The sequence below is a fragment of the Misgurnus anguillicaudatus genome, chromosome 4, assembly GCF_027580225.2.
Source record: "Misgurnus anguillicaudatus chromosome 4, ASM2758022v2, whole genome shotgun sequence".
In the NCBI taxonomy this organism is placed as follows: domain Eukaryota; kingdom Metazoa; phylum Chordata; class Actinopteri; order Cypriniformes; family Cobitidae; genus Misgurnus; species Misgurnus anguillicaudatus.
Window position 1 is genome coordinate 18421685 of NC_073340.2, and position 22165 is coordinate 18443849.

The window sequence follows — 22165 nt, forward strand, 5'->3', positions numbered from 1 at the left end:
TTTTGTTATAATGTCTTTATTGTGCAGTCATCTCTGATGTCTTTGGAGGATTTGGAACTGTTTGCCATGCGTCCAGCTCCAAGAGATGTGACCATTCAGTGCAGGATAACCAGAGATAGAAGAGGAGTGGAGAAAGGAATGTACCCCACATATTACCTTCACATGGAAAAGGAGGATGGGAAGAGGGTAAGCGGGGGAGAAAAGATGTTTGGAGTGTTTTTTAAAAATGCCTGAATACATTGTTTTAAGCAATACCTCCTTTATCTCCAGGTCTTTCTGATGGCGGGCAGGAAAAGAAAGAGATGCAAAACTTCAAATTATTTAATATCAATCGATCCAACAGATTTATCCAGAGATACGAATAGCTACATAGGTAAACTAAGGTCAGTGCCATTGCCATGCTTTTTAAAACAGCTGTTTATCTTTACTCTTCCAATAATTTTGGTGATGTAATTGTATTATTAATCTCTTTAGGTCAAATGTCTTGGGGACAAAATTTACGGTGTACGACAATGGAGAGAATCCAGAAAGAAAACCATTCATAAAAGAAACAGATACCCTGCGACAAGAGTTAGCGGCAATATGTTATGTATGTTAAGACGAGCACCATTTTATAAGAAATAATGCTATAGTTTTTTTGATTGGAGAAAGCTTTATATTGTTTATTATTTTTTTATCCAAGGAGAAAAATGTGCTGGGTTTCAAAGGTCCCAGAAAGATGACAGTTATCATCCCTGGTATGCATGAGAATGATGAGCGAGTTGTTATTCGTCCAAAAACTGTGAGTATTTTGTTCATTCTTTTTAACCACTGGTTAACCCAAGTGTTGTTTGCATGAACAAAACAATCTGTAGCATCATTATATTTTTGGATGTATAATTTATGCTAAAATTTCTTTTTGTCTCAACATTTTTTCATCTGTGTCATTCATGGTTATATAAAAAGTTATTCTCAATAGATGAATTTTCATCTTCCATGTACCAGGAGCTGGAGTCTTTACTCACTCGATTTGATAATGGTAATAAAGAAAATCTTGTAACGCTTGTAAATAAATCACCCACCTGGAATGAACAAACTCAGTCATATGTTCTCAACTTCCATGGCCGAGTTACACAGGCGTCTGTGAAGAACTTTCAAATTGTTCATCCAGATAACTGTGAGTGAATCGTTATCCTATTTTTGTTTGAAAATATATATTTTTGTATGTATTACATATATATGTTTGTAAAATACATTCTGAATTATGTAGTTGCTTTCTTATTATAATAGATGACCAAATTTATTTCTAAACCTTAATGTCTGTTTTTAGTGGACTATATTGTGATGCAGTTTGGGCGGGTAGCAGAAGATGTGTTCTCAATGGATTACAGCTTTCCATTGTGTGCACTACAGGCATTTGCTATCACTTTGTCCTCCTTTGATGGCAAACTGGCTTGTGAATGATCCTAATTCATATTTCTTTTGTATTGTATGTGCTTTAAAAAAAGGAAAAACTCTGCAGTCATGTACAATTTTCTTTAGACATTTTTTTAATATCTGAAAGTATACAGTTATATACAAGTATATAGTTGGTTTGTTCTATCAGTTGATTATGAATGTAGTGTATTAAGCTGATGCTGTTTATATTTGTATGACCTGTCTGGCTGATGCAATTTAATAAAACTTTTTCTCTTCTCATTGTTTTAAAAACTGTTGTTTAAAAAATGTATTTGATACTTTAAGGAAATACTACAGACATGGATGCACAAGGCCATATTTCACACTGTAAAAGGGAGCATTTCATTGCAGCAGGGGGCAGTAAAGGCCATTGACGTCTTTGGCAAACTAATATAGAAGAAGAACGGGACAAACTCGTGCATTGTTCCACTTCATGTGGCGCGGCGCTGCGCAGAACGATCGGCGTATGACACCAGAGTACCGCGAGAGCGTATCTAAAGCACAGCTCGTGAATGGCTGTTGCGGTAGTGTGATGTCATAACCCGACCGGTTTGCGCAGCGCCAGATAAAGTCGACACTTCTTGTTTGCACACGACCCGTAAATTCAGTCGATCCATATTATTTACGTGCTAATTTATTTTCACCAGACAGTAGCGGGTTGAGCTCAACATCAATCTGCTCTGAAAGTTATTTGGAGAAGTTATCTGCTGCGAAATGATATTGAATGGAAACTCCCTGTTTTTGATTTATGACGTTTGAGTTCGCAAACAGATGAACTGAGCCACTTTCATCTGAGTAGGATTAACGACATATATCGAAAATGCGGGACCGGACCAAAGAACTGGGCAATGTGAGTATAAATGTACAAGTAGGGCAGTGCATTCATGAAACCAGCTAACGAGCTAACGGGCTAAACCGTGGATAACCGCTATCAAGAATATTTTTCATAACCTCATGAGGTCGCACTCTGCTGCTTTGTTACTGATAATGTATGTGTGTTGATGCTAAGTGTTTGCAGAATACATTAATTTGCCACTGAAAGCTAACAACCACTCTGCACTGTTAGCAACGATACAAAAGGCGTGTTCGACCTCGTGTGGGATTGCGCAGATTGTACTGCCTATGACATCAAAGTACCGCGATAGTGATTCGAAAACACAGGTCTCGCGGTACCTCGATATCATACGCCGATCGTTCTGCGCAGCGCCTCATGAGGTCGAACAAACCTGTTACGCCCTTCAGTTGTTTTAACAGACGTTATTCTTGAACTGTAACTTATTTAGTGTGTAAACTTCTGTGTTTGCAGTCAGATGTAGTGTATCTTTCCAAGAACGTGACATCATTTAAATGTGATTCGTTTAAATAAAATTGTTGGTGAAATAACATGCATATCCCTTAAGAAAATTAACCATGGTTTCACTACAGTAACCATAGTTTTACTGTAGCGTTTGTTGTAAAACTAGTTTATCTGTGATGTCTGTTTTAAAACTATAGTAATACAAATGATAATCCACCAAAAACATAGTTAGTACACTTTATCTTTAACTGAACCATGGTAAATTTTCTATAAGTTGTTTCCTAAGGTTCAAAGTTGAAATTGTTGCACTCACAACAAGATATAACTACCCTGTTCTTTGTTCTTATATGAATAAATTCTTAATAAAAAATAAGTGTGTTATAATTCAATTATAATTGTACAAATAATTGATTTAATATTTACTTCTGTACTCTCACTAGACTGAAGATGTCTCAGATGAAGATAAAGAAAGCACAGCTCTTATTACAAAGCCTGGCTCTGGGACCTCAGGAAAAGAAGAAAAAGAAAATGAAGCCTTCTTTACAAAGGTCGGGCCACAGTTTGATCATTCTTCATTGTAGCTCATTTAAAAGAAATGTTTTAAATGTTTTCTAATAACAGTGCTGCTTTCAGTTTCTAGGCATGAAGAGTGTGTGCACTGTGCATGTGGTAAATTTAATAGGGAACCAAGAGAAGTTCATTTTTACAAAATATGTTATGAATGGATAGTTTTGATTGAACATGCAAAACTCAACTCATCATCATAATTAAACAAATTTATTAGTCTAAATAGTTTGGGAATACTTGGTTTTCTCCATGATCTACTAGGTTGTCACAATTATATCTTTTGTCTTCTGAATAGGTTCAGGAGATTCGTGAAGGCCTTGAAAATTTTAAGAAGAAGGTGTCTGAATTGGAGAACAAACAAAAAACAGTATTAGGAGTTCCACTTCCAGAAGACAGTGAGTTACTCTCCTGTGTATAAGGGGCAGTTTCAGCTGAAAGTTGAAGGGTTTTTTTGGATGTTTGTTTACACGCTTTTGTTTTTTAAAAAGGCAAACTGTTGAAGACTGGTTTTAAAGTGCACGTTTTTGAAAGCAACACCTTGTTGTCTCTGTGTGAACGCGAATCTGTGATAACGGTGATGTAATGTGTATGTGTTAATTCAGTCTATAGGCATGCGCGAATATAAACCAAAACAATGACGGACTACAGGACTGTCTCCAACAAAGTAAAAAAAAAAAACTTACGCTTTATACTTCAGGGTCACGTGTGGTAATAAACCTGCCTCATTGTCCATCTAAACAAAACTCAATGGGTCTCATTCACTAAGCATGCGTACGGACATTTTAACTTACAAATCATGATTTAACAAAGACTTGAAAAAAAATATATGCAAAAACGTAAGAACACACGTGCGCAATAAGGAAAAAATATATAACACAGATATATATTATATGGTTCTTTTTCCTTGTTCATGATTATTGCGTACGTGTGGTCTAAGTTGTTCTTACATTTTTGCAAACATTTAGAAGAAATTTTAGTTTGAACGTTTTTGCTGAATCATCATTTATAAGTTAAAACGTCTGTGGATGAGACCCAGTGCTTTTGCTGGATCAGTTGATTTCCATAGAGCAAGTAAAAGGGATTTTTGTGATTTATTTATTTATTTATTTTATTTACAAGGAAACTAAATAAAAAAAATATTATCCACATTCAATTCAATTCAATTTTAATGACCACACAGCCAGGTTGGTGGAATTTGTTTTACAGTACAGATCTTTTCTTTGGTACAGGTTCCAGCAATTACGTTAAACAATAAACATGAAACATATAGAGTAACATACATAACGAAAAACACATTAATACATTCATATACAACACAGAGTATTTAAGAAGTCGTATTTAATCCAGTCCTCAGCGTACAGAGTTAAGAATGTTTATTGCTGTTGGGATGAAGCTGTTTTTAAATCGAGTTGTTCTGGATGCTGTGACCCTATAGCGCCTTCCTGAGGGCAATAGCTGAAAAGCGTTGTGTGCAGGGTGAGTGTTATCTGAGATTATTTTATAGGCCCTGCGTAATGTCCGTTTGTGGTAGAGTGATTCAAGGGATGGTAGAGGTGAGCCAATGACTTTAGATGCTCTGTTAATGATGCGCTGCAATTTCTTCCGGGAAAAAGTGTCAAGACTGCCAAACCAGACTGTAATGGATGTAATGGACATAATGTTCAACAAAGGTTTTTTTTAAATGGGAAATTGTTTTATTTGTTATTTTTGTACCTTTTAATTGAAAATGAATTTACCTTTAACGATAGGTATGAAAAAGGAACTTCAGTCTTTTAGGGAGGATATCAAAGGGATGGCCAACCAGATCCAAAAGAAGTTAAAAAGTAAGAGTGATTAAATTAATTAACAACAGTAGAAGATATTGTAGTGTTTCTCTTGGATCCACTGGATGTCGAAAGTTAACCAAATCATCTGTTTCATCACAGGCATCGAACCAAAGAAAGCAGAAAGTGATGACAAATATATTCCAGTACATGTGAGAATGCAGAGAGTCCAGGTTAGTCACTGTTTATAATGTCATTTACTTAACCACCAGTGTTGATTTGACTCTAAATAAGCTGCTTTCTCCCTTTGTTCTTATTTTAAAGCATGGTATTTTATCCCGAGAATTTCTTGAATTGATGGTTCACTGTAACAAAATTCAAGCCCAGTACAGAGACAAAAATGTGGAGAGGATACAAAGACAACTCAAAATCAGTGAGTTTTTTTCTTTCATGTTTTGCTCCGTTAATAGCACTAGCTTGATTATGTATTCATGGCCTTTGGAAGTAATTTTAAAAGTTGATGCATTATTTATAGAAGATAAATAATGTGAATCTGGTTCCTATTTACAGTCGGTAGCAATGTGACAGATGAGGAGCTGGAATCAATGCTCGAGAGTGGGCAAACAGATGTTTTCAGACAAAACGTAAGTTGCTTTGTTTAATGTAAATGCATTTTCTTATTCAACAGATTATTGAATGAACTTTATTTTAAAGGTGAACTCTGTATTTTATGGTCATTTCCTAATGACAATTTTTTTGTGTATCCCCAAAGAAAATTCTTGACATAATTATCTTAAACTTAAAATTTAAATTATACAACGCAGTTCTCTCTTAACTTTTATTTTTCTTAAGTATAATTATACAGAATTGATAGTAATTAAAATATTTTTATAAAATGTCATAAAACTGCCCCCAATTTGAGAACTACTGCCCTAAGCCAACCCAAGTCCCCACATTTTGTGATGTAATATTGCATAGGCTGTCAGACAGTCATCCATAAGTGTGCAATGAAACCCAAGGCCTTCAGCAAAGAATATTGTGCACCCTTAAAATTTAGATTTTAAAATGTAGTATTTTGTTATAATAATTACTATCTTCATCTGATGATGTCACATTTCAAGTCTTCTTTATTGCTTTCTCTGGAATGGAAGTGTTTCGTTTGGTAAGACTTTAATGGACAGTTCCATCTGAACTGATATGATTTCTTGTTTTTGATGAAGTTGATGAACCTGTCGGGCACTGTTTGTGTAGCGATAGGATTATTTATGAATAATGGTGTTCAGGGCACTTCCTCTGACCTCTTCTTTTGTGCCCTTGAGTAAAACTCTTGGCCACATCTCTTTTCAGGAAACCCTGTTTCCTGAACCTTCTCTATCTGTGTGTCAAAAAACACTGAATTCTTGTGTAGATGTAAAAACAATGTTTAATAGACGACATCGGCGAATTAAGCCTTTAGAAGTCTGAAGACACATTAAAAGTCACGTTTGTGAGCCTGCCCGTGAGATCAAGGCTAAAGTCTCGTAATTGAATTATGAGAATAGGTGAAAACAGTAAATAAAAATAAAGACTTTGACAGGCAGGGTCAGTTTTGAAAGATGTTTATGGTTTAAGTAAATTTTTTGAACTATTCCAAGGAAAGAAAATCTGGGTTGTCAACATCATTAAAAGCATGAACAGAAATGAATGTTTTTCAGAACCTCCTTTATAGTTTTCCACTTCCTCTTTAAAGTTTACATTACAGTCATTATTTTTTCCTTCAGCTCATACTCCGCCGTTATTTATAGAAACATGCCATTTATTTATAGAACCCAGCACTTGCATGAGATTTATGTCACTAGCAAATAAAGCATGTCCAAAATTTCACCATAGTGTCCCACATGTGAGATGTGAAAAATTGATGTTCCCCCACAAAAACATTGTTTAAAAATGATAAGTGTAGTAAAGCCACACCTCTATAAAATGACACTTCTTGTCACGATTGAATTGTTCATGCAGATTTTGAATGATGCTAAAGCAACCAAACAGGCTCTAAATGAGATTGAGTCACGGCATGACGAGATCATCAAACTGGAGAGAAGCATCAAAGAGCTTCATGAAATGTTTCAGTATCTTGCGATGGAGGTTCAAGCACAGGTGAGACAAATACACAGGAAAGCCTCCCTCAAAAGTCCAATTATTTTAAATGAACATTCATGTCTAGTAAATGTGCTCAGAAAGTGATTTCGTGATTTTCCTTTTTTTTTTTTTAGGGTGAAATGATAGACCGGATTGAGGAGAACATTAAGGCTTCCCATAATTATGTGGAAAAGGCCGTTGCAGACACAACTGCAGCTGTAGAAACTTCAAAAAAAGTGCGAAGGGTAAGTCGACTTCAGTACATTAATACTATTTTTGACTGTCATCAAAACAGGTAATAGTTATAAATTAATTATAATAAATTATTGTTATCTCTTTCTTTTCTCAGAAAAAGTTATGGATTGCAGCATGCGTTGCTATTTTACTTGTTATAATAGCCATTATTTTGGCTATCAGTTTAAGCTGAGGTGAGTCCCATCCAGCATACTTATTGAAAATGGAAAACAAACCAGTTTAAGAATATTAAAGTTCCCGTTCTTTCTGTGTTTTTGAAGCTTTGATTGTGTTTACAGTGCGCAATATAAGATGTGTTCATGTTTCACGTGTAAAAAAAGCAGTATTTTTCACACAATTTACATCAAGTTATCTCTATAGCACTCTCCTAAAATGGGCTGATGTCTTCCTTGTTTTATGAAATCCCTCCTTTAGAAATACGTAACAAGTTTTGATTGTGTAGTTTGTTTAGTGTGTTGTGATTCAACAGCAAGTTAACTTAGCAGAGCCGTTTGAGCAAAAGCTGGTGACTGATGTATTTCTGTGGGCGGAGTTTAGTCAAAAACGTCATTCAACTGGGAATTCCAAACCGGCCGTTCGCTGTAGGCTTTGAAAGGGGACTTCTGTTAAAGAAAATATATCGCCTGGCAGTGAACTTTGAGCTTTATCATTGTACAGGTATTATTTATGCTCTTACAGCAACATTACACACTAACTAAAGTTTGAAAAATTGGATCAGGAAGAACGGGACCTTTAAAAGAAATATTGAAGATTTATTCAATGTGAGTCAGTTTTGCTCCACATCTGGGGCCTCATTTATAAAACTGTGCTTAGGATCCTTACTGAGGATGTTTTCACACATTTTGGTGCACACCGTGGTGCGGCCTCGGAGCGCACCAGATTACATTTGTATAATTTTTCAGTTAGTGCGGTTCTTGTTCTCACATGTTGTTTTACCGTACTCGAAACGCAATGTTATTTAATGTTAAACTATGTGAGTGGCGCTCTATGGCGCAACAGGGATTTGAGCAGCGTCCAGAGTCACAGCCGACAGCCACCATCAGGCACTGCCGGTGTGCGTACATTCATAGAAATGAATGTGTTCTGTTTTTATGCAGGGTTTACACCAGATGCGGTAGACGCAGCAAGCGCGAGTGATTTACATGTTAAGTTAATGCAAAGACGCAATTAGGCATCCTGTGGCGCGGTACATGCAGTAAGTGTGGCGCGGATGGCGCGTTCCGAGCGAATTGAGCGTTGCAGCAGGAAACGCGTGGGTTAAAAAATCCCGGATTTCCGCGCCGCGTTAACTAAACAGGACATTGCTGTTTTAGTGACGTGATTACAGGAAGCGAGCGGAGTGGCGGAGTTGCAGAAGCCCCTCCCATGACCCGAATTTCCGCGTGAATGCCTCGAATTACTAGAATTTCAGGCGCAAAATAAGTGAATGAACTCAAATGTTGAAGCATCCACCTACGCGTGAATGGCGTGGGAATGCACCATTAGATTCATGGCGCGACGCTTCTCGTCCAGTGTGCGACCCCCTTTAGGCCACCTGTTTAGAGCGGTCTCTGAGGGGCCGTTTAGTGCGCACCAGAGTGTTGCTGTTGTGTTCACACCAACCCAAATGAAACGTACTCTGACCTAAAGCTCATTTGGGCCAACCTAAACGGTGTCAGTGTGAAAACGCCGTAAAAGTCTATGTACGCACAAAAGACAAAAAATATTTAGATTTATAAAACCCTGCGTACGCACACTAGCAAGCAATGTTCCTTTTATAAATCACAGATCATCTGCAAGTGTGTGTATGTGAATCTGCCTCATATCCCGCACTGTACACACCCATTTTTAACCATAAATAGTCAATGCTAATCACCTCAGAATGCTGCCTGCATTTTAATAAAGCTGCCATCCAATTGTTCTTTCGTAATGCTGGGTACACACCAAAAGATTTTTTACATCAGCGGGAACATGGTCTGTACAAGTTCACTTTGCATGAACTTTGTGCTGCGCCATGACTGCGCCATTAACCCAGGAGCAGGGTTGGAGACCCCTACATCACACCAGGAAATAGGAAAATCTGATCAAATAATCTGTAGAACCATTAAGATAATCGGGACATAGCTAGGATTGGCGGAAGGGGGGAAATCGGCCCAAAATCAGTCAGATTATCTTTTGTGTGTACCCAGCTTAAGCTAAATGCTCCCGGCCAATAAAGCAAGCCATTGTCGTAATGCTCCAGCATTGCAATTGCGCAGCATTACACACGGTGGTCACCACAGCATTTATATATTTTTACAGCAATTATACCGTACACCTTGCCAAAATCACAGCATAAATGAGAGGTATCACTAAAACAAAATGTGTTTTCTGCCCCTTCAGTGCGCACGTCTGAAATATATGCGCTCTTCTCCAGCAGCACGAGCATTCTCCTCTGCTCTACAAAGAGCAAACGTATACAAATTAATAATTTTAATTTAAAAACATAAATAGTCATTTCCTTTGACCTAACAGACTTGCACGTGTGAGTAAATATTTATTTTAGTGTAATAGGCGAACACATGTTTCTTTATGTCGGTTTTGTTATAATTTGGACTATTATAACAATAACAGAGGCTGTATTTTCACACTTTGACATTTGTTGATAAAAAGGCATAATTATTAAGGAAAATATTTGGTTGTTTACACTGTTCTGCAGTTATCTAATGGATGCATATTTGATGCTATTCTGTATTTCATGCAGTCGGGCCATCACACGCTACTATAGTGAAAATGTGATGGTGAGACAGCACTGATTGAATATTTATTAATAGCGGATTGTACAATATGTACATGAAACAATTATCACTCAGTAGACTACAAGCACAAATAACACTGCTGGATTTTATCATCATGATAACGTGGATCTAACATATGATATGGAGTGAAATTAAATGTGTGTGGCATTAATACTTATCATCGTTCTTGTCATATTTACTTTCTTCAAACTGATTTCAATTCACTATCTCACCATCTGTCACCAAATTCCCTTAATTGTCTTCAGAATGTGTGTACACATGGGTCAGAGTTTGCTTACAGGTGCGCACATTCTCCCATCAAGGTTTTTTAATAAATCACAACGTTTGCGTGGGAAGTGGCGTTCGCATGTTAAAGCCCCGTTTCGTGCGTACCCACACTTTATAAATGAGGCCCCTGGACATTTTATTAATGTGTGACAGTTCTGATGTCCTATTGTTCTCTAAGCACAGAAGAAATGTTGATTTCAGATTCACTAAATTGTTGTTTCGTACTTACAAATATGTTTGTTTTCTTCACATATTTTTCTCTAATATTCTTTTAGCCTGCCAGGCACTGACATTTGTCTTCCTGAAGTTCCAAGTCTTTTTCCTACCAGCTTGGCCGACGCGCACACATGACCACCGTTCAAATCCCATCCCTTCTGGTGGCTACAAGTGCTTGACCATTAAAGCGTTCCGCGGTTGTTTTAGCAGATTTGTCCAGGAAAGTTAAAACGTGTATTCATGAATCTGTATCTGCTGCTTTACCTGGACATAAAAGGTTACATGGTCATGTTAACACATTTCTTTTTATTAATTAACTGATTATTGTGAGGACTGAATTGATGGATCTCACTTGCAGAAACTGAAACATAGTGTGCAGAGAAAAGTCAGGGAAATCTGTAATAAAACAAAATTCTTAATATATAACAATTTGTTTGAAAGACAATGCTCAAAAACACTAAGTGATTGGGCTGTTTGTCTGTGTCCTGACGTTTAGATGATGTCTTTGTTTTATTTGTTTTGACTTATCAGTTTGTGATGCCATTTCTAACATAAAGTTACGTTAAACTCTGTGTATATAAAAACACTCATTTTATACTCTGCTTTCAATTTTAGTATCTGAAAATACAACTGTTTCTGTTCACACAATAACACATGTGTATTTTAACTAATATGTGCTCTGTCCCATTTAAGACATGCAGTTTTTATGAAATTATGTATAGTCTATTGCCTTAACCTTGGTGCCTATTTTTGAGAAGTAATTTTATTTGGCAACTTTATTGTCCACTATGATGGGTAAGATCACTGGAAGTGGAGTGAATCTCGTTTCTTGAAATAGCCTATGGACATGCTGCCACATAATATCTTTTCACTTTAATGTAAAATATAATTTTTAAATAAAGTAAATTTTATGCCGGTTTGATTTGTAGTGTTTTTTAACGTTTTGAGCATTTATTGTTTTTATTTTGACACTAATGCAATATATTTACTTGGATGACATAACTCACGTCTACGGGAAATCCTGTAGTCTGATATTAATACTGACGTTGAACTACAAATCCCAGCGTGTTTCTGTTTTGCTATTTATAGCATCATCCGTGTATTTCACCGCTCGGTTAACACGGTCTGAAAGAAGGTTCAGGTAACATTTTATTTTTGGATGTTGTTTATTATAAAAAAACTTTACTAAAGTACACATACTAACACGTAAAATATTACTCTGTTGTTTATGCTTACTTTCAAAGTTAAAACATAGCTTATAATTTATTAAAAGTTATCGTATCTTTTTTAACAGCGTTGACTATGAATAACATGAATGTTACTTTTGTTTATTAACACAACGATATCAAACCATCTGCGTTATGTGTAACTTCTGTGCGTTTTGTAATGACGCCCTTAAGTGAAAGTGAAAGTTGACGCTGTTTAAAGAGAAAGTTGTCGAAAGTTAAATAATCGTTTTAAATCTTTCTCTTTCATTTCTGCACATAATAAGAGTGACTGTGTACTAAATGATGGATGATAACGCGGATGAGACGACTCCTACGGTCATGGAGACCATCTCTTTCTCTCAGGTGGTTTTTAACGATGTCCCTCCATCATATCCGCCAAACACAGCAGTTACCTGCCGTTACACGATCACTGGTGGTCTGCAGCCCAACCCGAGGGACTGGATCGGCATCTTCAAGATGTGTAAACGACCAGAGACGCGCAAGAGTAAAATCTTAAATATGACAACTTCTTTATTTATTGCTTTATGGTTTTACCTGCTGAAAAACAACAACAAACGAAACTATCGCAGAAATTGTAATGCATTTTATTAATATAATTTGGGACGATTGGTTTTAATAGAAACTAGTCTATGTGGGTCTCTCCTGACATTGTGTTGGGGTTTATTGGTGGGATGTTATCTGGCTGATGGGAATCATTAAAACTCACTAGAACAAGGCCTAAAACAAACTACATGAAGGAATTTTATAATGGTTTAAAATAAGTCACGGCTGAGGGCGTTGTTGCACGGCGCGGAGTGATCCGGAGTGAATGCAATACCACCATCAGCCGTGACTTATTCACTATACAGCAAGCTTCGAGTACCTTATTGCTTTTATAAAACGATTATCACACAGTTCAAATATTAAAGTACAAAGTTACAAAGCAACTTTCACAGTGTTAAGCACTTACTTTGCTGAAAAAAAAATAGTCCCTGACTGACTGTGAACAGCAACAGAATTTTCCACATGTTTACGTTGCTTGGTTGCGCGCAGTGATACACATAATTGTTGGGTGCAGCGGTCATTCTGATTGGTTAATACAGGGTTCCCACGGGTCCTTGAAAGTTTGTGAATCTGTGGGAGAAAAAATCAAGGCCCTGAGAAGTTTTTGAAAATATACATACATGGGTCATTGAAAGTGCTTGAATCTATTTTATGCAAGAAGTTTTCTGGGAAAAATCCATATAATTCCCTGTGTAGTGTAGGATAATAACATACAATTCTAGCCCTTTAAGCACACGTGCTAAACTGTTCGCTTTAAATGCTTATATCTTCTGTATACGAATGTTGATTCATACCAAAATGCTTTTTTGCATAGTTGTGCGTCTCGCGTTACGTATGTAACTGTTGTTCCCTGAGAATGGAATGAGACGCTGCGTCTCCCTTGCCATATTCCTACGTCCCTGTAACGGCGTCTTCGGCAATATTTCAGATAGCGATATACTTCTGGCTCCCGCGTCACCCTTTCTTTGTCATTAAGCCTCATCATTGGTTGAATTTGATATGCCCATTCAGACACACTTACCCCTGGAGGCGTCCCCGAAGTGTCAACGCAGTGATGCAGCATGAGTTCCCTCAAAAGGGAACTGTAACAATGTATCTTAAAAGGTAACACGATGTAACCTTGCTTGAAATGTGTCCCCACATTTAATCCTTGAATTTGAGGATATTGGACCTGGAAAGTCCTTGAAAGGTCCTTGAATTTGAAGTTAACTAAGGTGTTGGAACCCTGTTAATAGCAGTGCAGCAGTGTTTTATTTAAAACACTGAAACAGTTTTATTATGATAAACAACTCATGTTTTATAATGGTAGAGAAATAGAATACAAGAGCTTTGTCATTGTACAAACAGTTTAAATTTTCAGATTTTCAGTTTTTTTTCTGGACCGCTATCGCACATACCAAAATTGCATGACCTTGAATTAGATTACAGTAGATTAAGTAATCTCAAATTTCTTTCAAAGACATTAAATAAAAATCTGATCATGCCACTTTCTGTTCATAAATTTTCAGGTTGGCTGGCAGTCAACCCAGGGATATTATAATTATGAATGGGTGCAACCCTGCCTGGACCAAGTCGGACCTGAAACGCTCATGCAAGTGGTTTTCAAAGGTAAGAATTACTGACCCATTTTATTACTGCTTCTGCAGTTGTAATGTGCATCAGACAGCATGAGTGTGGTGTTTTGCAGCTATTTTAGTAAAGTAAGTAAACAATACTTCAAGTGGTCTGCATCTACTTATCAAATTACTTAGTGTCTTAAATCCTGGTACCTTGTGATGGATGAGTCATGTGTCTCTGCGGGAACTTGGTTGGCTTCCATTATGAGCTGCTTCTTGGCAACGAAATAGGCATGTGGAGCCAGAAGGCGAGGAGGACTGCTAGCAATACAAATTAAAGCATTTAAAGCAACACTATGTAGTTTTTTTTACCTTTAAATAATGTCTCTAAAATTATTTAAGTGATAGAACAACTTTTAACTGGACAAATTGTACTGTTGCTGCAACCTGAGCAGCCTCCTAGCTGCTACAAGCACACTCTGAAAGTAGCAGTAGAGGGTAGGAAACACAGCCCCGCCCCTCCCCCTGCCTGTAGAAGAGTGTCTGATACCAGGCACTGTTGCGCTTTTCAACCACATGGGGGAGCTGTAAGTCATTTTTACATGGAAACTACATAGTGTTGCTTTAAATATTTCTGTCACACTTCTGAGTGAGTGACAATGTCTTCAAATATATAAGATAAAACTCATGACTTTTGTCTCAGAGAGCTACGTACCTAAAGATGATGGGGAGTTTTACCAGTTCTGCTATGTGGATAGCAATGGTCATGTCAAAGGAGCCAGCACTCCATTCTGCTTTCGAAACCCGGCAGAAACAAGTCTTGACTCCAGCTTGGAGAAGGACCTCTTAGTTGTAACAACACAGGTACTATATATTTTGGACAGCTATCCTTTCTTTGTACTCTTAAAAAAAACATTATAACTTTACAGTAGTTAGCACCATCGGAAAAACCCATGTCCATTGGATGTGTCTAAACATAAATTAAAACTATTGCATAGTTTTGTTATTTAGAAAATGCCGTTACAGAAAATCTGTGAAAAAAAATGGAGGTCACAGTTGATATGATTTTCCTTGTGAGTAGGAGCAGGTACAAATGATGGCAAAGGAGAAAGAGGACTTTGTGAAAGAGATTGAATGCTTAAAAGAAGAAAATACGATCCTGAAAAATGAGCTGGAAGACAGACTGCATGAACTTTGCCGTATAAGGGTTGGTCAAGCCTTTACGTAAATACTTTATTATGTGTTTCTAACACATATATCTAAAACCTTTCAGTTTATTATTCATTTTGCTACCTCTGGGTGTTTTCGTTATGAAGGTTGATTTATGTCAAATGCTTAACTTCTTTGTGCGCTGTATCTATTGTGCTGAAGCAAATGTTGCGCTACTTGTTGTTCAACAAGCTGTTATTATCTTTTGTTGATGATGTAATCTTGAATGCGTCTTTGTGCTGTGTTAAATGGCAGAACTGCCTAGATGAGTTGAAGTCAAAAGAAAATTTGGAAACGTCTCCGTCAGATGTACAGAATTATAACACCACCGAACAGGTAAACAAGAGAGCAGCCTTTCATAAACCTCACACTAAGAAATGTCTTCTCCTCCTAGACCTAGATGTCCACATTTTTGTGTTGTTTGCAACATAATACTTATTTTTGTATAACTGGAACCTGTAGCACACAAACGTTGTCAATTACATTGTTTCATGTTCAAAGAAAATTATTTGGTTATTATATTTATTGCTTCTTCCTAACCCCAAAATAGCTTGAAGAAATCTAAAAAAAGACAAACCAAAGCTCGGGTCTTAGGAGGTTAAATAAGTTTTGGACAAAATTAATAGTAACAACCTTTAAATCATTCTCACACGACACTAGCTATGTTTCCATCCAAAGTTGCATATAAACTTATGCACATAATTGAAATATCGCATTAAACATTTATTTCCAGCGTAGTTTATGCACATGTTTTCTCATCGAATAAGATTAAGTTATCCAACTCAATGTTTTTTGGCATTTCCATCCAGCGTTTTTTATGCGATACTTCAAAATGTGCATAAAAATAGGTAGATGGAAACATGGCTGCTGTCGGTAGCCTAAAAAAAGCTGCTACATGAGCAGGTCTGTGTTGAGATCACATCACATTTGTGATCACATTTGATTTTATGATATGACTTAATTCAGTACCTTGAACTTGTCTACAGTCTGCTTATCTTCAGTCACTGACGACTTACAATGAAAACTACGAAAAAGCTATTCAAAAGATCAACGCGCTTAAGAAGGAAAAGACTGAGTTACAGCAACAGACTGATGTCCAGTTCGCAGAAAATCTCAGGTTGAGTTTCCATCATCATGAACCTCTTCATGCTGACATGTATTCTACATGCACATTTTTGTTTTAAATATATTTTGATCTGTATTTTTCTCAGTTTAAAAACCTGCCTAAATGAAATGGAGCACAATTACAACAAACTGCAGGATCGTGTCAAGTTGCTAGAGGTTTGCACACAAGAGTTTTTTTGTGGAAAGTATTTTATTTTATTGGCAAAAAACAATAATTCCCAATAATCTTTACGACATGACACTTGTTCTACTAGAGGTGGATGTGCAAAGCAGCAAGAAAAACAATGAGAAACTGCATGCAGAGATCGAGGAGCTTCTCCGGGTGAAAAAGGCTCTAGAAGACCAGAGAGAAGAAAACAGAGCATTACAAGCATCAATGTCAGGGCAAGGCGGAGATGATAATAAAGTAAATTTGGAAACTTAAGCATCATTTAGCAGTATTAGTGTATTTTACACAGTACACTATATGGCCAAATGTATGGACTCCTCTTAATGAACAGGTTCAATACGTGGATTATGCATTTCTGTAGCAACAGTAACAACATCAAAATGAATCTGCTTGAAAGAATATGAATGACAGCTGTAAAATACATAATTACAACATTAAATTACTTCTGCTTAATATTGTAGAACACAGAAAGTGCTTCCAGTAACAATAATAACATGGGTGCTTTTGCGGGACGTTTCAGCTGTCTTGTGGTAGCTCTCCGAAAACTCCCAGACTAGTCCATATGCGGTGATTATGAACTCTTCAAGGAAGTTAAAGGTGGGGTGCATGATCTCTGAAAGCCAATGTAGACATTTGAAATCACCTAAACAAACACGCCCCTACCCCAATAGTATCTGGACTTTCTTTTGATAGACCCGCCCCACACATACACAGCCCAGGCAACGATGTCGGTTAGTGGACACGCCCCTTACTGCTAATTGGCTACAAGTGTGTTTCGGTACTCGGCCCGACTCCCTCTTCCAAAGCGTTTTTCATAAATCGTGCACCTCGCCTTCAATGCTTTTTACATCCTGAAATCTTGTAATTACGGTATTTACTATATGGTGTGAAACTGATTTCTTTTTCTGCTGGTGGGTGCTCGGCACAACGTCACACAATGCTTATAGGTTACTAAGCAACGTCAGACGCAACGGGAGCACCTAACCACTTGATTTTGGCTAGAGGGGATACAGCTAAGGCCAAATCTTGCGACACATTGGATTAAGGGGGTAGGATTAGGATGAAAAACACCATTTCTTGCTAGATAGAATACAGCTACGACCTTAATCCGATGCAGTGATGGGTTTAGGGTTAGACGAAGGGGTAGGATTAGGATGAAAACAGGACATATGTAGGCAAGATTTTACACAATTTGGGCCATAGCTGTATCCCTTCTATCTACAAACTAATTGCCCTTTGGAAAGTATGAAGGCAGTGCCGTCGCATTCTGTGCACGCAAAATGTGAAGCTCCCCTTATTCAGCTCATTTATCAAAGCATTGTAGATATTACAACTCATGCAATCCACCAATCAGAGAGTCTCCTGAGTTTCAAAAGCATATTTGATTAAAAATAACATTTCATTGGACAACGTAAGTACAGTATGTGTCCTCAGTATTGTTAATCTGAGACTCTGCTTTGGAAATACATACTGTATCTGCTGAAAGTTATTATTTTGTCAGCGTTTAGGCTCAAACCTGACAGATAAACTCCAATTTTGATTATATAGGGTTTTTAAGTAAAAGCAAGTGTTTGTTATTTTAATATATGTGTGTATACAAATTAAATGTATAAATGGTTTCTCTCTCAGGTACAGATTCAGGCCTTGCTCACCCAGCTGACTGAATCCAGAGGGCTGCTGCGCAGTGAGATGCAGAATTGCAAAGAAGCCACAAAACGTGCAGAAATTGCAGAGCAGGAATTGAAGGAAGAGAAAAAGAAACTGGCAGAGATGGCTGTGAATAAAGTCGATGGTGAAAAATACCATCAGATCCAGGTGTTTAGACCCGTGCTGTGTTTTGTGTTTGTATGAATTTAAAACACAATGGGTTTTTATTCACTAAGAGCAAATTTTATAAGTTGTTTGTCTTAAAAACTGAAGTAAAAATATTTAAGTTATTGTTGCTGCTACATATGTATTACTACAGACACAGCTCCAGGAGGCCCAGGACAAAGTTTATGAACTTGCAGAGGAATCAAAATCATACAAACAGAAGTTTCTTGAACAGAATGAGGTAATCTGTTTCGTTTTGCCACATATCCTGCTGTTCTCTCTATGTCAGGTCAGTATATTATGCCAACTTATTTATTTTATTTTTAGGAACTTAATGCAGAAATAGTTAGACTGCGCAAGGCAGTGTTTGACTACCAGATGGCGGCTGTGGCATCTATGTCTGATCAACTCACCAACCCTCATAGCCCACCTGCTTCCACCAACACCCAAGAGCAAACACACCCACCTGATTCTAACGTCTATGAGAACATTGATGACTTGGCTGGTAGGTTTAAATAAATTAATTTAGAATGGAAAAAGAATATGTATTTAGTATGGATCGTCATTGGCATTGCTGACCAAATTTCTGATCAGCCAGTACTTTATATGTTATGATCATAGACTGTAAAAAATATGGAGGTAGTGTTTGTGATGTCACCTATAGGTTATTAAGAGCTTTTTCGAAGCAGAGCCTGTCGTCGACATCGTGGCAACGCGACAGCACACATCATAAGAGGCGAAACGAGGGTGAAGCTAAGGTAGTTGGTTGCTGAAAGCACAACTGCCTAGTTTGACGGTAGTGATGGCAGTGACAGTTCACCCGTCACTCAAGTGTACATGTCCTTAATTATGCAGAACTTTAAGGCTTAATATAATTTAAACGATATAATTTTACAAAAAAAATTGCACCCCTCACAGTTGTCATGAAGTGCAAAATTAGCTACAGTGAGGAAAATGAGTATTTGGACGCCCTGCTGTTTTGCGGGTTCTCCCACTTAGAAATCATGGAGGGGTCTGAAATTGTCATTGTAGGTACATGTTCACTGAAATCACAGTGTATGATTTTTTTGGACTGTTTGTTTTTATGATGGAGCTTCAAATAAGTATTTGAACATCTGAGAAAGTCAATGTTAATATTTGGTACACTGACCTTTGTTTGCAATTACAGAGGTCAAACGTTTCCTGTAGTTTTTCACCAGGTTTGCACACACTGCAGGAGGGATTTTGGCCCACTCCTCCACACAGATCTTCTCTAGATCAGTCAGGTTTCTGGCCTGTCGCTGAGAAACACGGAGTTTGAGCTCCCTCCAAAGATTCTCTATTGGGTTTAGGTCTAAAGACTGGCTAGGCCATGCCAGAACCTTGATATGCTTCTTACAGAGCCACTTCTTGGTTATCCTGGCTGTGTGCTTCGGGTCATTGTCATGTTGGAAGACCCAGCCTCGACCCATCTTCAATGCTCTAACTGAGGGAAGGAGGTTGTTCCCCAAAATCTCGCAATACATGGCCCCGGTCATCCTCTCCTTAATACAGTGCAGTCGCCCTGTCCCATGTGCAGAAAAACACCCCCAAAGCATGATGCTACCACCCCCATGCTTCACAGTAGGGATGGTGTTCTTGGGATGGTACTCATCATTCTTCTTTCTCCAAATTATGGAATTTATGTGGAATTATGACCAAAAGTTATATTTAGGTCTCATCTGACCACATGACTTATGACTCCTCTGGATCATCCAAATGGTCATTGGCAAACTTAAGACGGTCCTGGACATGTGCTGGTTTAAGCAGGGGAACCTTCCGTGCCATGCATGATTTCAAACCATGACGTCTTAGTGTATTACCAACAGTAACCTTGGAAACGGTGGTCCCAGCTCTTTTCAGGTCATTGACCAGCTCCTCCTGTGTAGTTCTGGGTTGATTTCTCACCTTTCTTAGGATCATTGAGACCCCGCGAGTTGAGATCTTGCATGGATCTCCAGTCCGAGGGAGATTGACAGTCATGTTTAGCTTTCTCCATTTTCTAATGATTGCTCCAGCAGTGGACCTTTTCTCACCAAGCTGCTTGGCAATTTCCCCGTAGGCCTTTCCAGCCTTGTGGAGGTGTACAATTTTGTCTCCAGTGTCTTTGGACAGCTCTTTAACTAAGCCATGTTAGTAGTTGGATTCTTAATTATTGTATGGGGTGGACAGGTGTCTTTATGCAGCTAACAACCTCAAACAGATGCATCTAAAGTAGGATAATAAATGGAGTGGAGGGGGACATTTTAAAGGCAGACTAACAGGTCTTTGAGGGTCAGAATTCTGGCTGATAGACAGGTGTTCAGGTGCTTGTTTGCAGCTGTATCATACGGATAAATGGTTTGGAAGGATCATATATTGTGATTTCTGGATTTTTTTTGAATTGTCTCTCGCGGTGGACATGCACCTACGATGACAATTTCGGACCCCTCCATGGTTTCTGAGTGGGAGAACTTGCAAAATAGCAGGGTGTTCAAATACTTATTTTCCTCACTGTATATAGACCAGAATTACTTTTTTTGCTGTAAAGTTGGGCATTTTAACATGGGGGATCTTTAGGAATTGACTCCAGCCTATAGCGAACCATCGATGAATTGCAGTTTAAGTCACTTCTTGTTGGCTTCATCAGAGAGATTGGAAGGTTGCGCCTTGGTTATGATACATGTTAACTTCTTGATGTTTGCTATTTCTTCATTATAGGAGATCAATCAAGAGTAGAGAACAAGGTAAGGACTGTATAATTAAGTCCACAATGTTTTAATAATTGGGGGTTGACCAATATGTGTTTTTTTATGGACAATGCCAATATTGAGAAACAATGTGGCCGATGAGTCAGATATAACACAAATGTAATTAATATAAAGGAAAGATAAACAGAAAATTGGTCAAACTAAATAAACATTTGTTATGCATAATATTTATAAATATACCCTTTTTTTAAGTACCTGAAAAATATTTACAAGACGTACTGTGGATCTGACACCTCACGCCGGAATGTTGTTCTGTGTAATACAACGTAACATATTTGGATTTTTTTTTTTTTTAAGGAACAGAACAATTTATTGGCCTATTGAACAGATTTATTGGCTGATGCTGATAATTATAAATTCAAGGATATATTGCCTGGAATATACCTGTCTAACAGTACTAATAATGACTATACAAGCAGGAACTTCCAAATGATTGAATAATGTTTCCTTGTAGATGAGGGTGTGCCAGCACTGCCAGGAAAGCTTTCCTGATATCAGCGAGGATGAACTCGCACTACATGAGCTGGCCCACAAAGTGTGTCCATTCTGCACTCTCATCTGTGATGACATGGCACAGCAACAGTTTGAAGATCACGTCTATAGTCATGAGTTATAATCAATGCACATTTGACTGTATCTTTAATATCTTTAGGCACATATGGTGGCACTGGCAAGGTACTGAATGGTCCAGGATTTTGTAGATGTATATCATTTGTCTTTCATTATTAGCTAACTATTATTAGATCTGTGTTGAAATGTTCATGCATGACTTTTATTCTATCATGACTGTTACAGCAAAAACCCAACTTAGTTCATAGCTGTTTTTCTTTTCTTGAACATTTCATCTCCATTTATTTATTAGTAAGTAGCCAGGTAATAAGTGAGATAATGTACTCACTCAGCTAGTCATTATCACAAAATAAACTCTCTAATGGTGACCTTTTCGTTTTGTGTCTGGTTTGTATTTACTCACTCTAGGTTTATTTTGAGATAATGGTCGGCTGACTGTACCTTATCTCTTCCTTTCATTCTGCAATAAATAAGTAACCAATGTATAATG

The 22165-nt window shown here is 37.6% G+C and overlaps 3 protein-coding genes across 4 annotated transcripts in view; all 3 read left to right on the forward strand.

The window, feature by feature from the left end:
- LOC129420370 (tubby-related protein 3) overlaps positions 1 to 1674 on the forward strand; it is a 14802-nt gene extending 13128 nt beyond the window's left edge. For both annotated transcript variants that reach the window (XM_055175253.2, XM_055175254.2), the window contains exons 8-13: positions 28 to 186; positions 271 to 383; positions 475 to 589; positions 683 to 781; positions 985 to 1156; positions 1310 to 1674. In XM_055175253.2, coding sequence (XP_055031228.2) covers positions 28 to 186; positions 271 to 383; positions 475 to 589; positions 683 to 781; positions 985 to 1156; positions 1310 to 1443 — 792 coding nt within the window. In that variant the 3' untranslated portion in view covers positions 1444 to 1674. The remainder of the gene's footprint in view (positions 1 to 27; positions 187 to 270; positions 384 to 474; positions 590 to 682; positions 782 to 984; positions 1157 to 1309) is intronic.
- A 330-nt stretch (positions 1675 to 2004) lies between these two features.
- On the forward strand, positions 2005 to 11611 carry stx4 (syntaxin 4). Its single transcript, XM_055175270.2, has 11 exons — positions 2005 to 2287; positions 3175 to 3282; positions 3597 to 3696; positions 5050 to 5124; positions 5227 to 5297; positions 5389 to 5497; positions 5635 to 5708; positions 7060 to 7197; positions 7314 to 7424; positions 7529 to 7607; positions 10754 to 11611. Exons 1-10 carry the CDS (start codon positions 2258 to 2260, stop codon positions 7604 to 7606), a joined length of 894 nt encoding a protein of 297 aa, XP_055031245.2. The 5' UTR covers positions 2005 to 2257; the 3' UTR covers position 7607; positions 10754 to 11611.
- Positions 11612 to 11702: 91 nt separating this feature from the next.
- On the forward strand, positions 11703 to 22043 carry calcoco2 (calcium binding and coiled-coil domain 2). Its single transcript, XM_073866880.1, has 14 exons — positions 11703 to 11835; positions 12187 to 12377; positions 13973 to 14074; positions 14726 to 14886; positions 15104 to 15229; positions 15487 to 15567; positions 16218 to 16348; positions 16443 to 16512; positions 16613 to 16762; positions 18155 to 18340; positions 18492 to 18578; positions 18665 to 18842; positions 21056 to 21081; positions 21560 to 22043. Exons 2-14 carry the CDS (start codon positions 12203 to 12205, stop codon positions 21719 to 21721), a joined length of 1635 nt encoding a protein of 544 aa, XP_073722981.1. The 5' UTR covers positions 11703 to 11835; positions 12187 to 12202; the 3' UTR covers positions 21722 to 22043.
- The last annotated feature ends 122 nt before the right edge of the window (positions 22044 to 22165 follow it).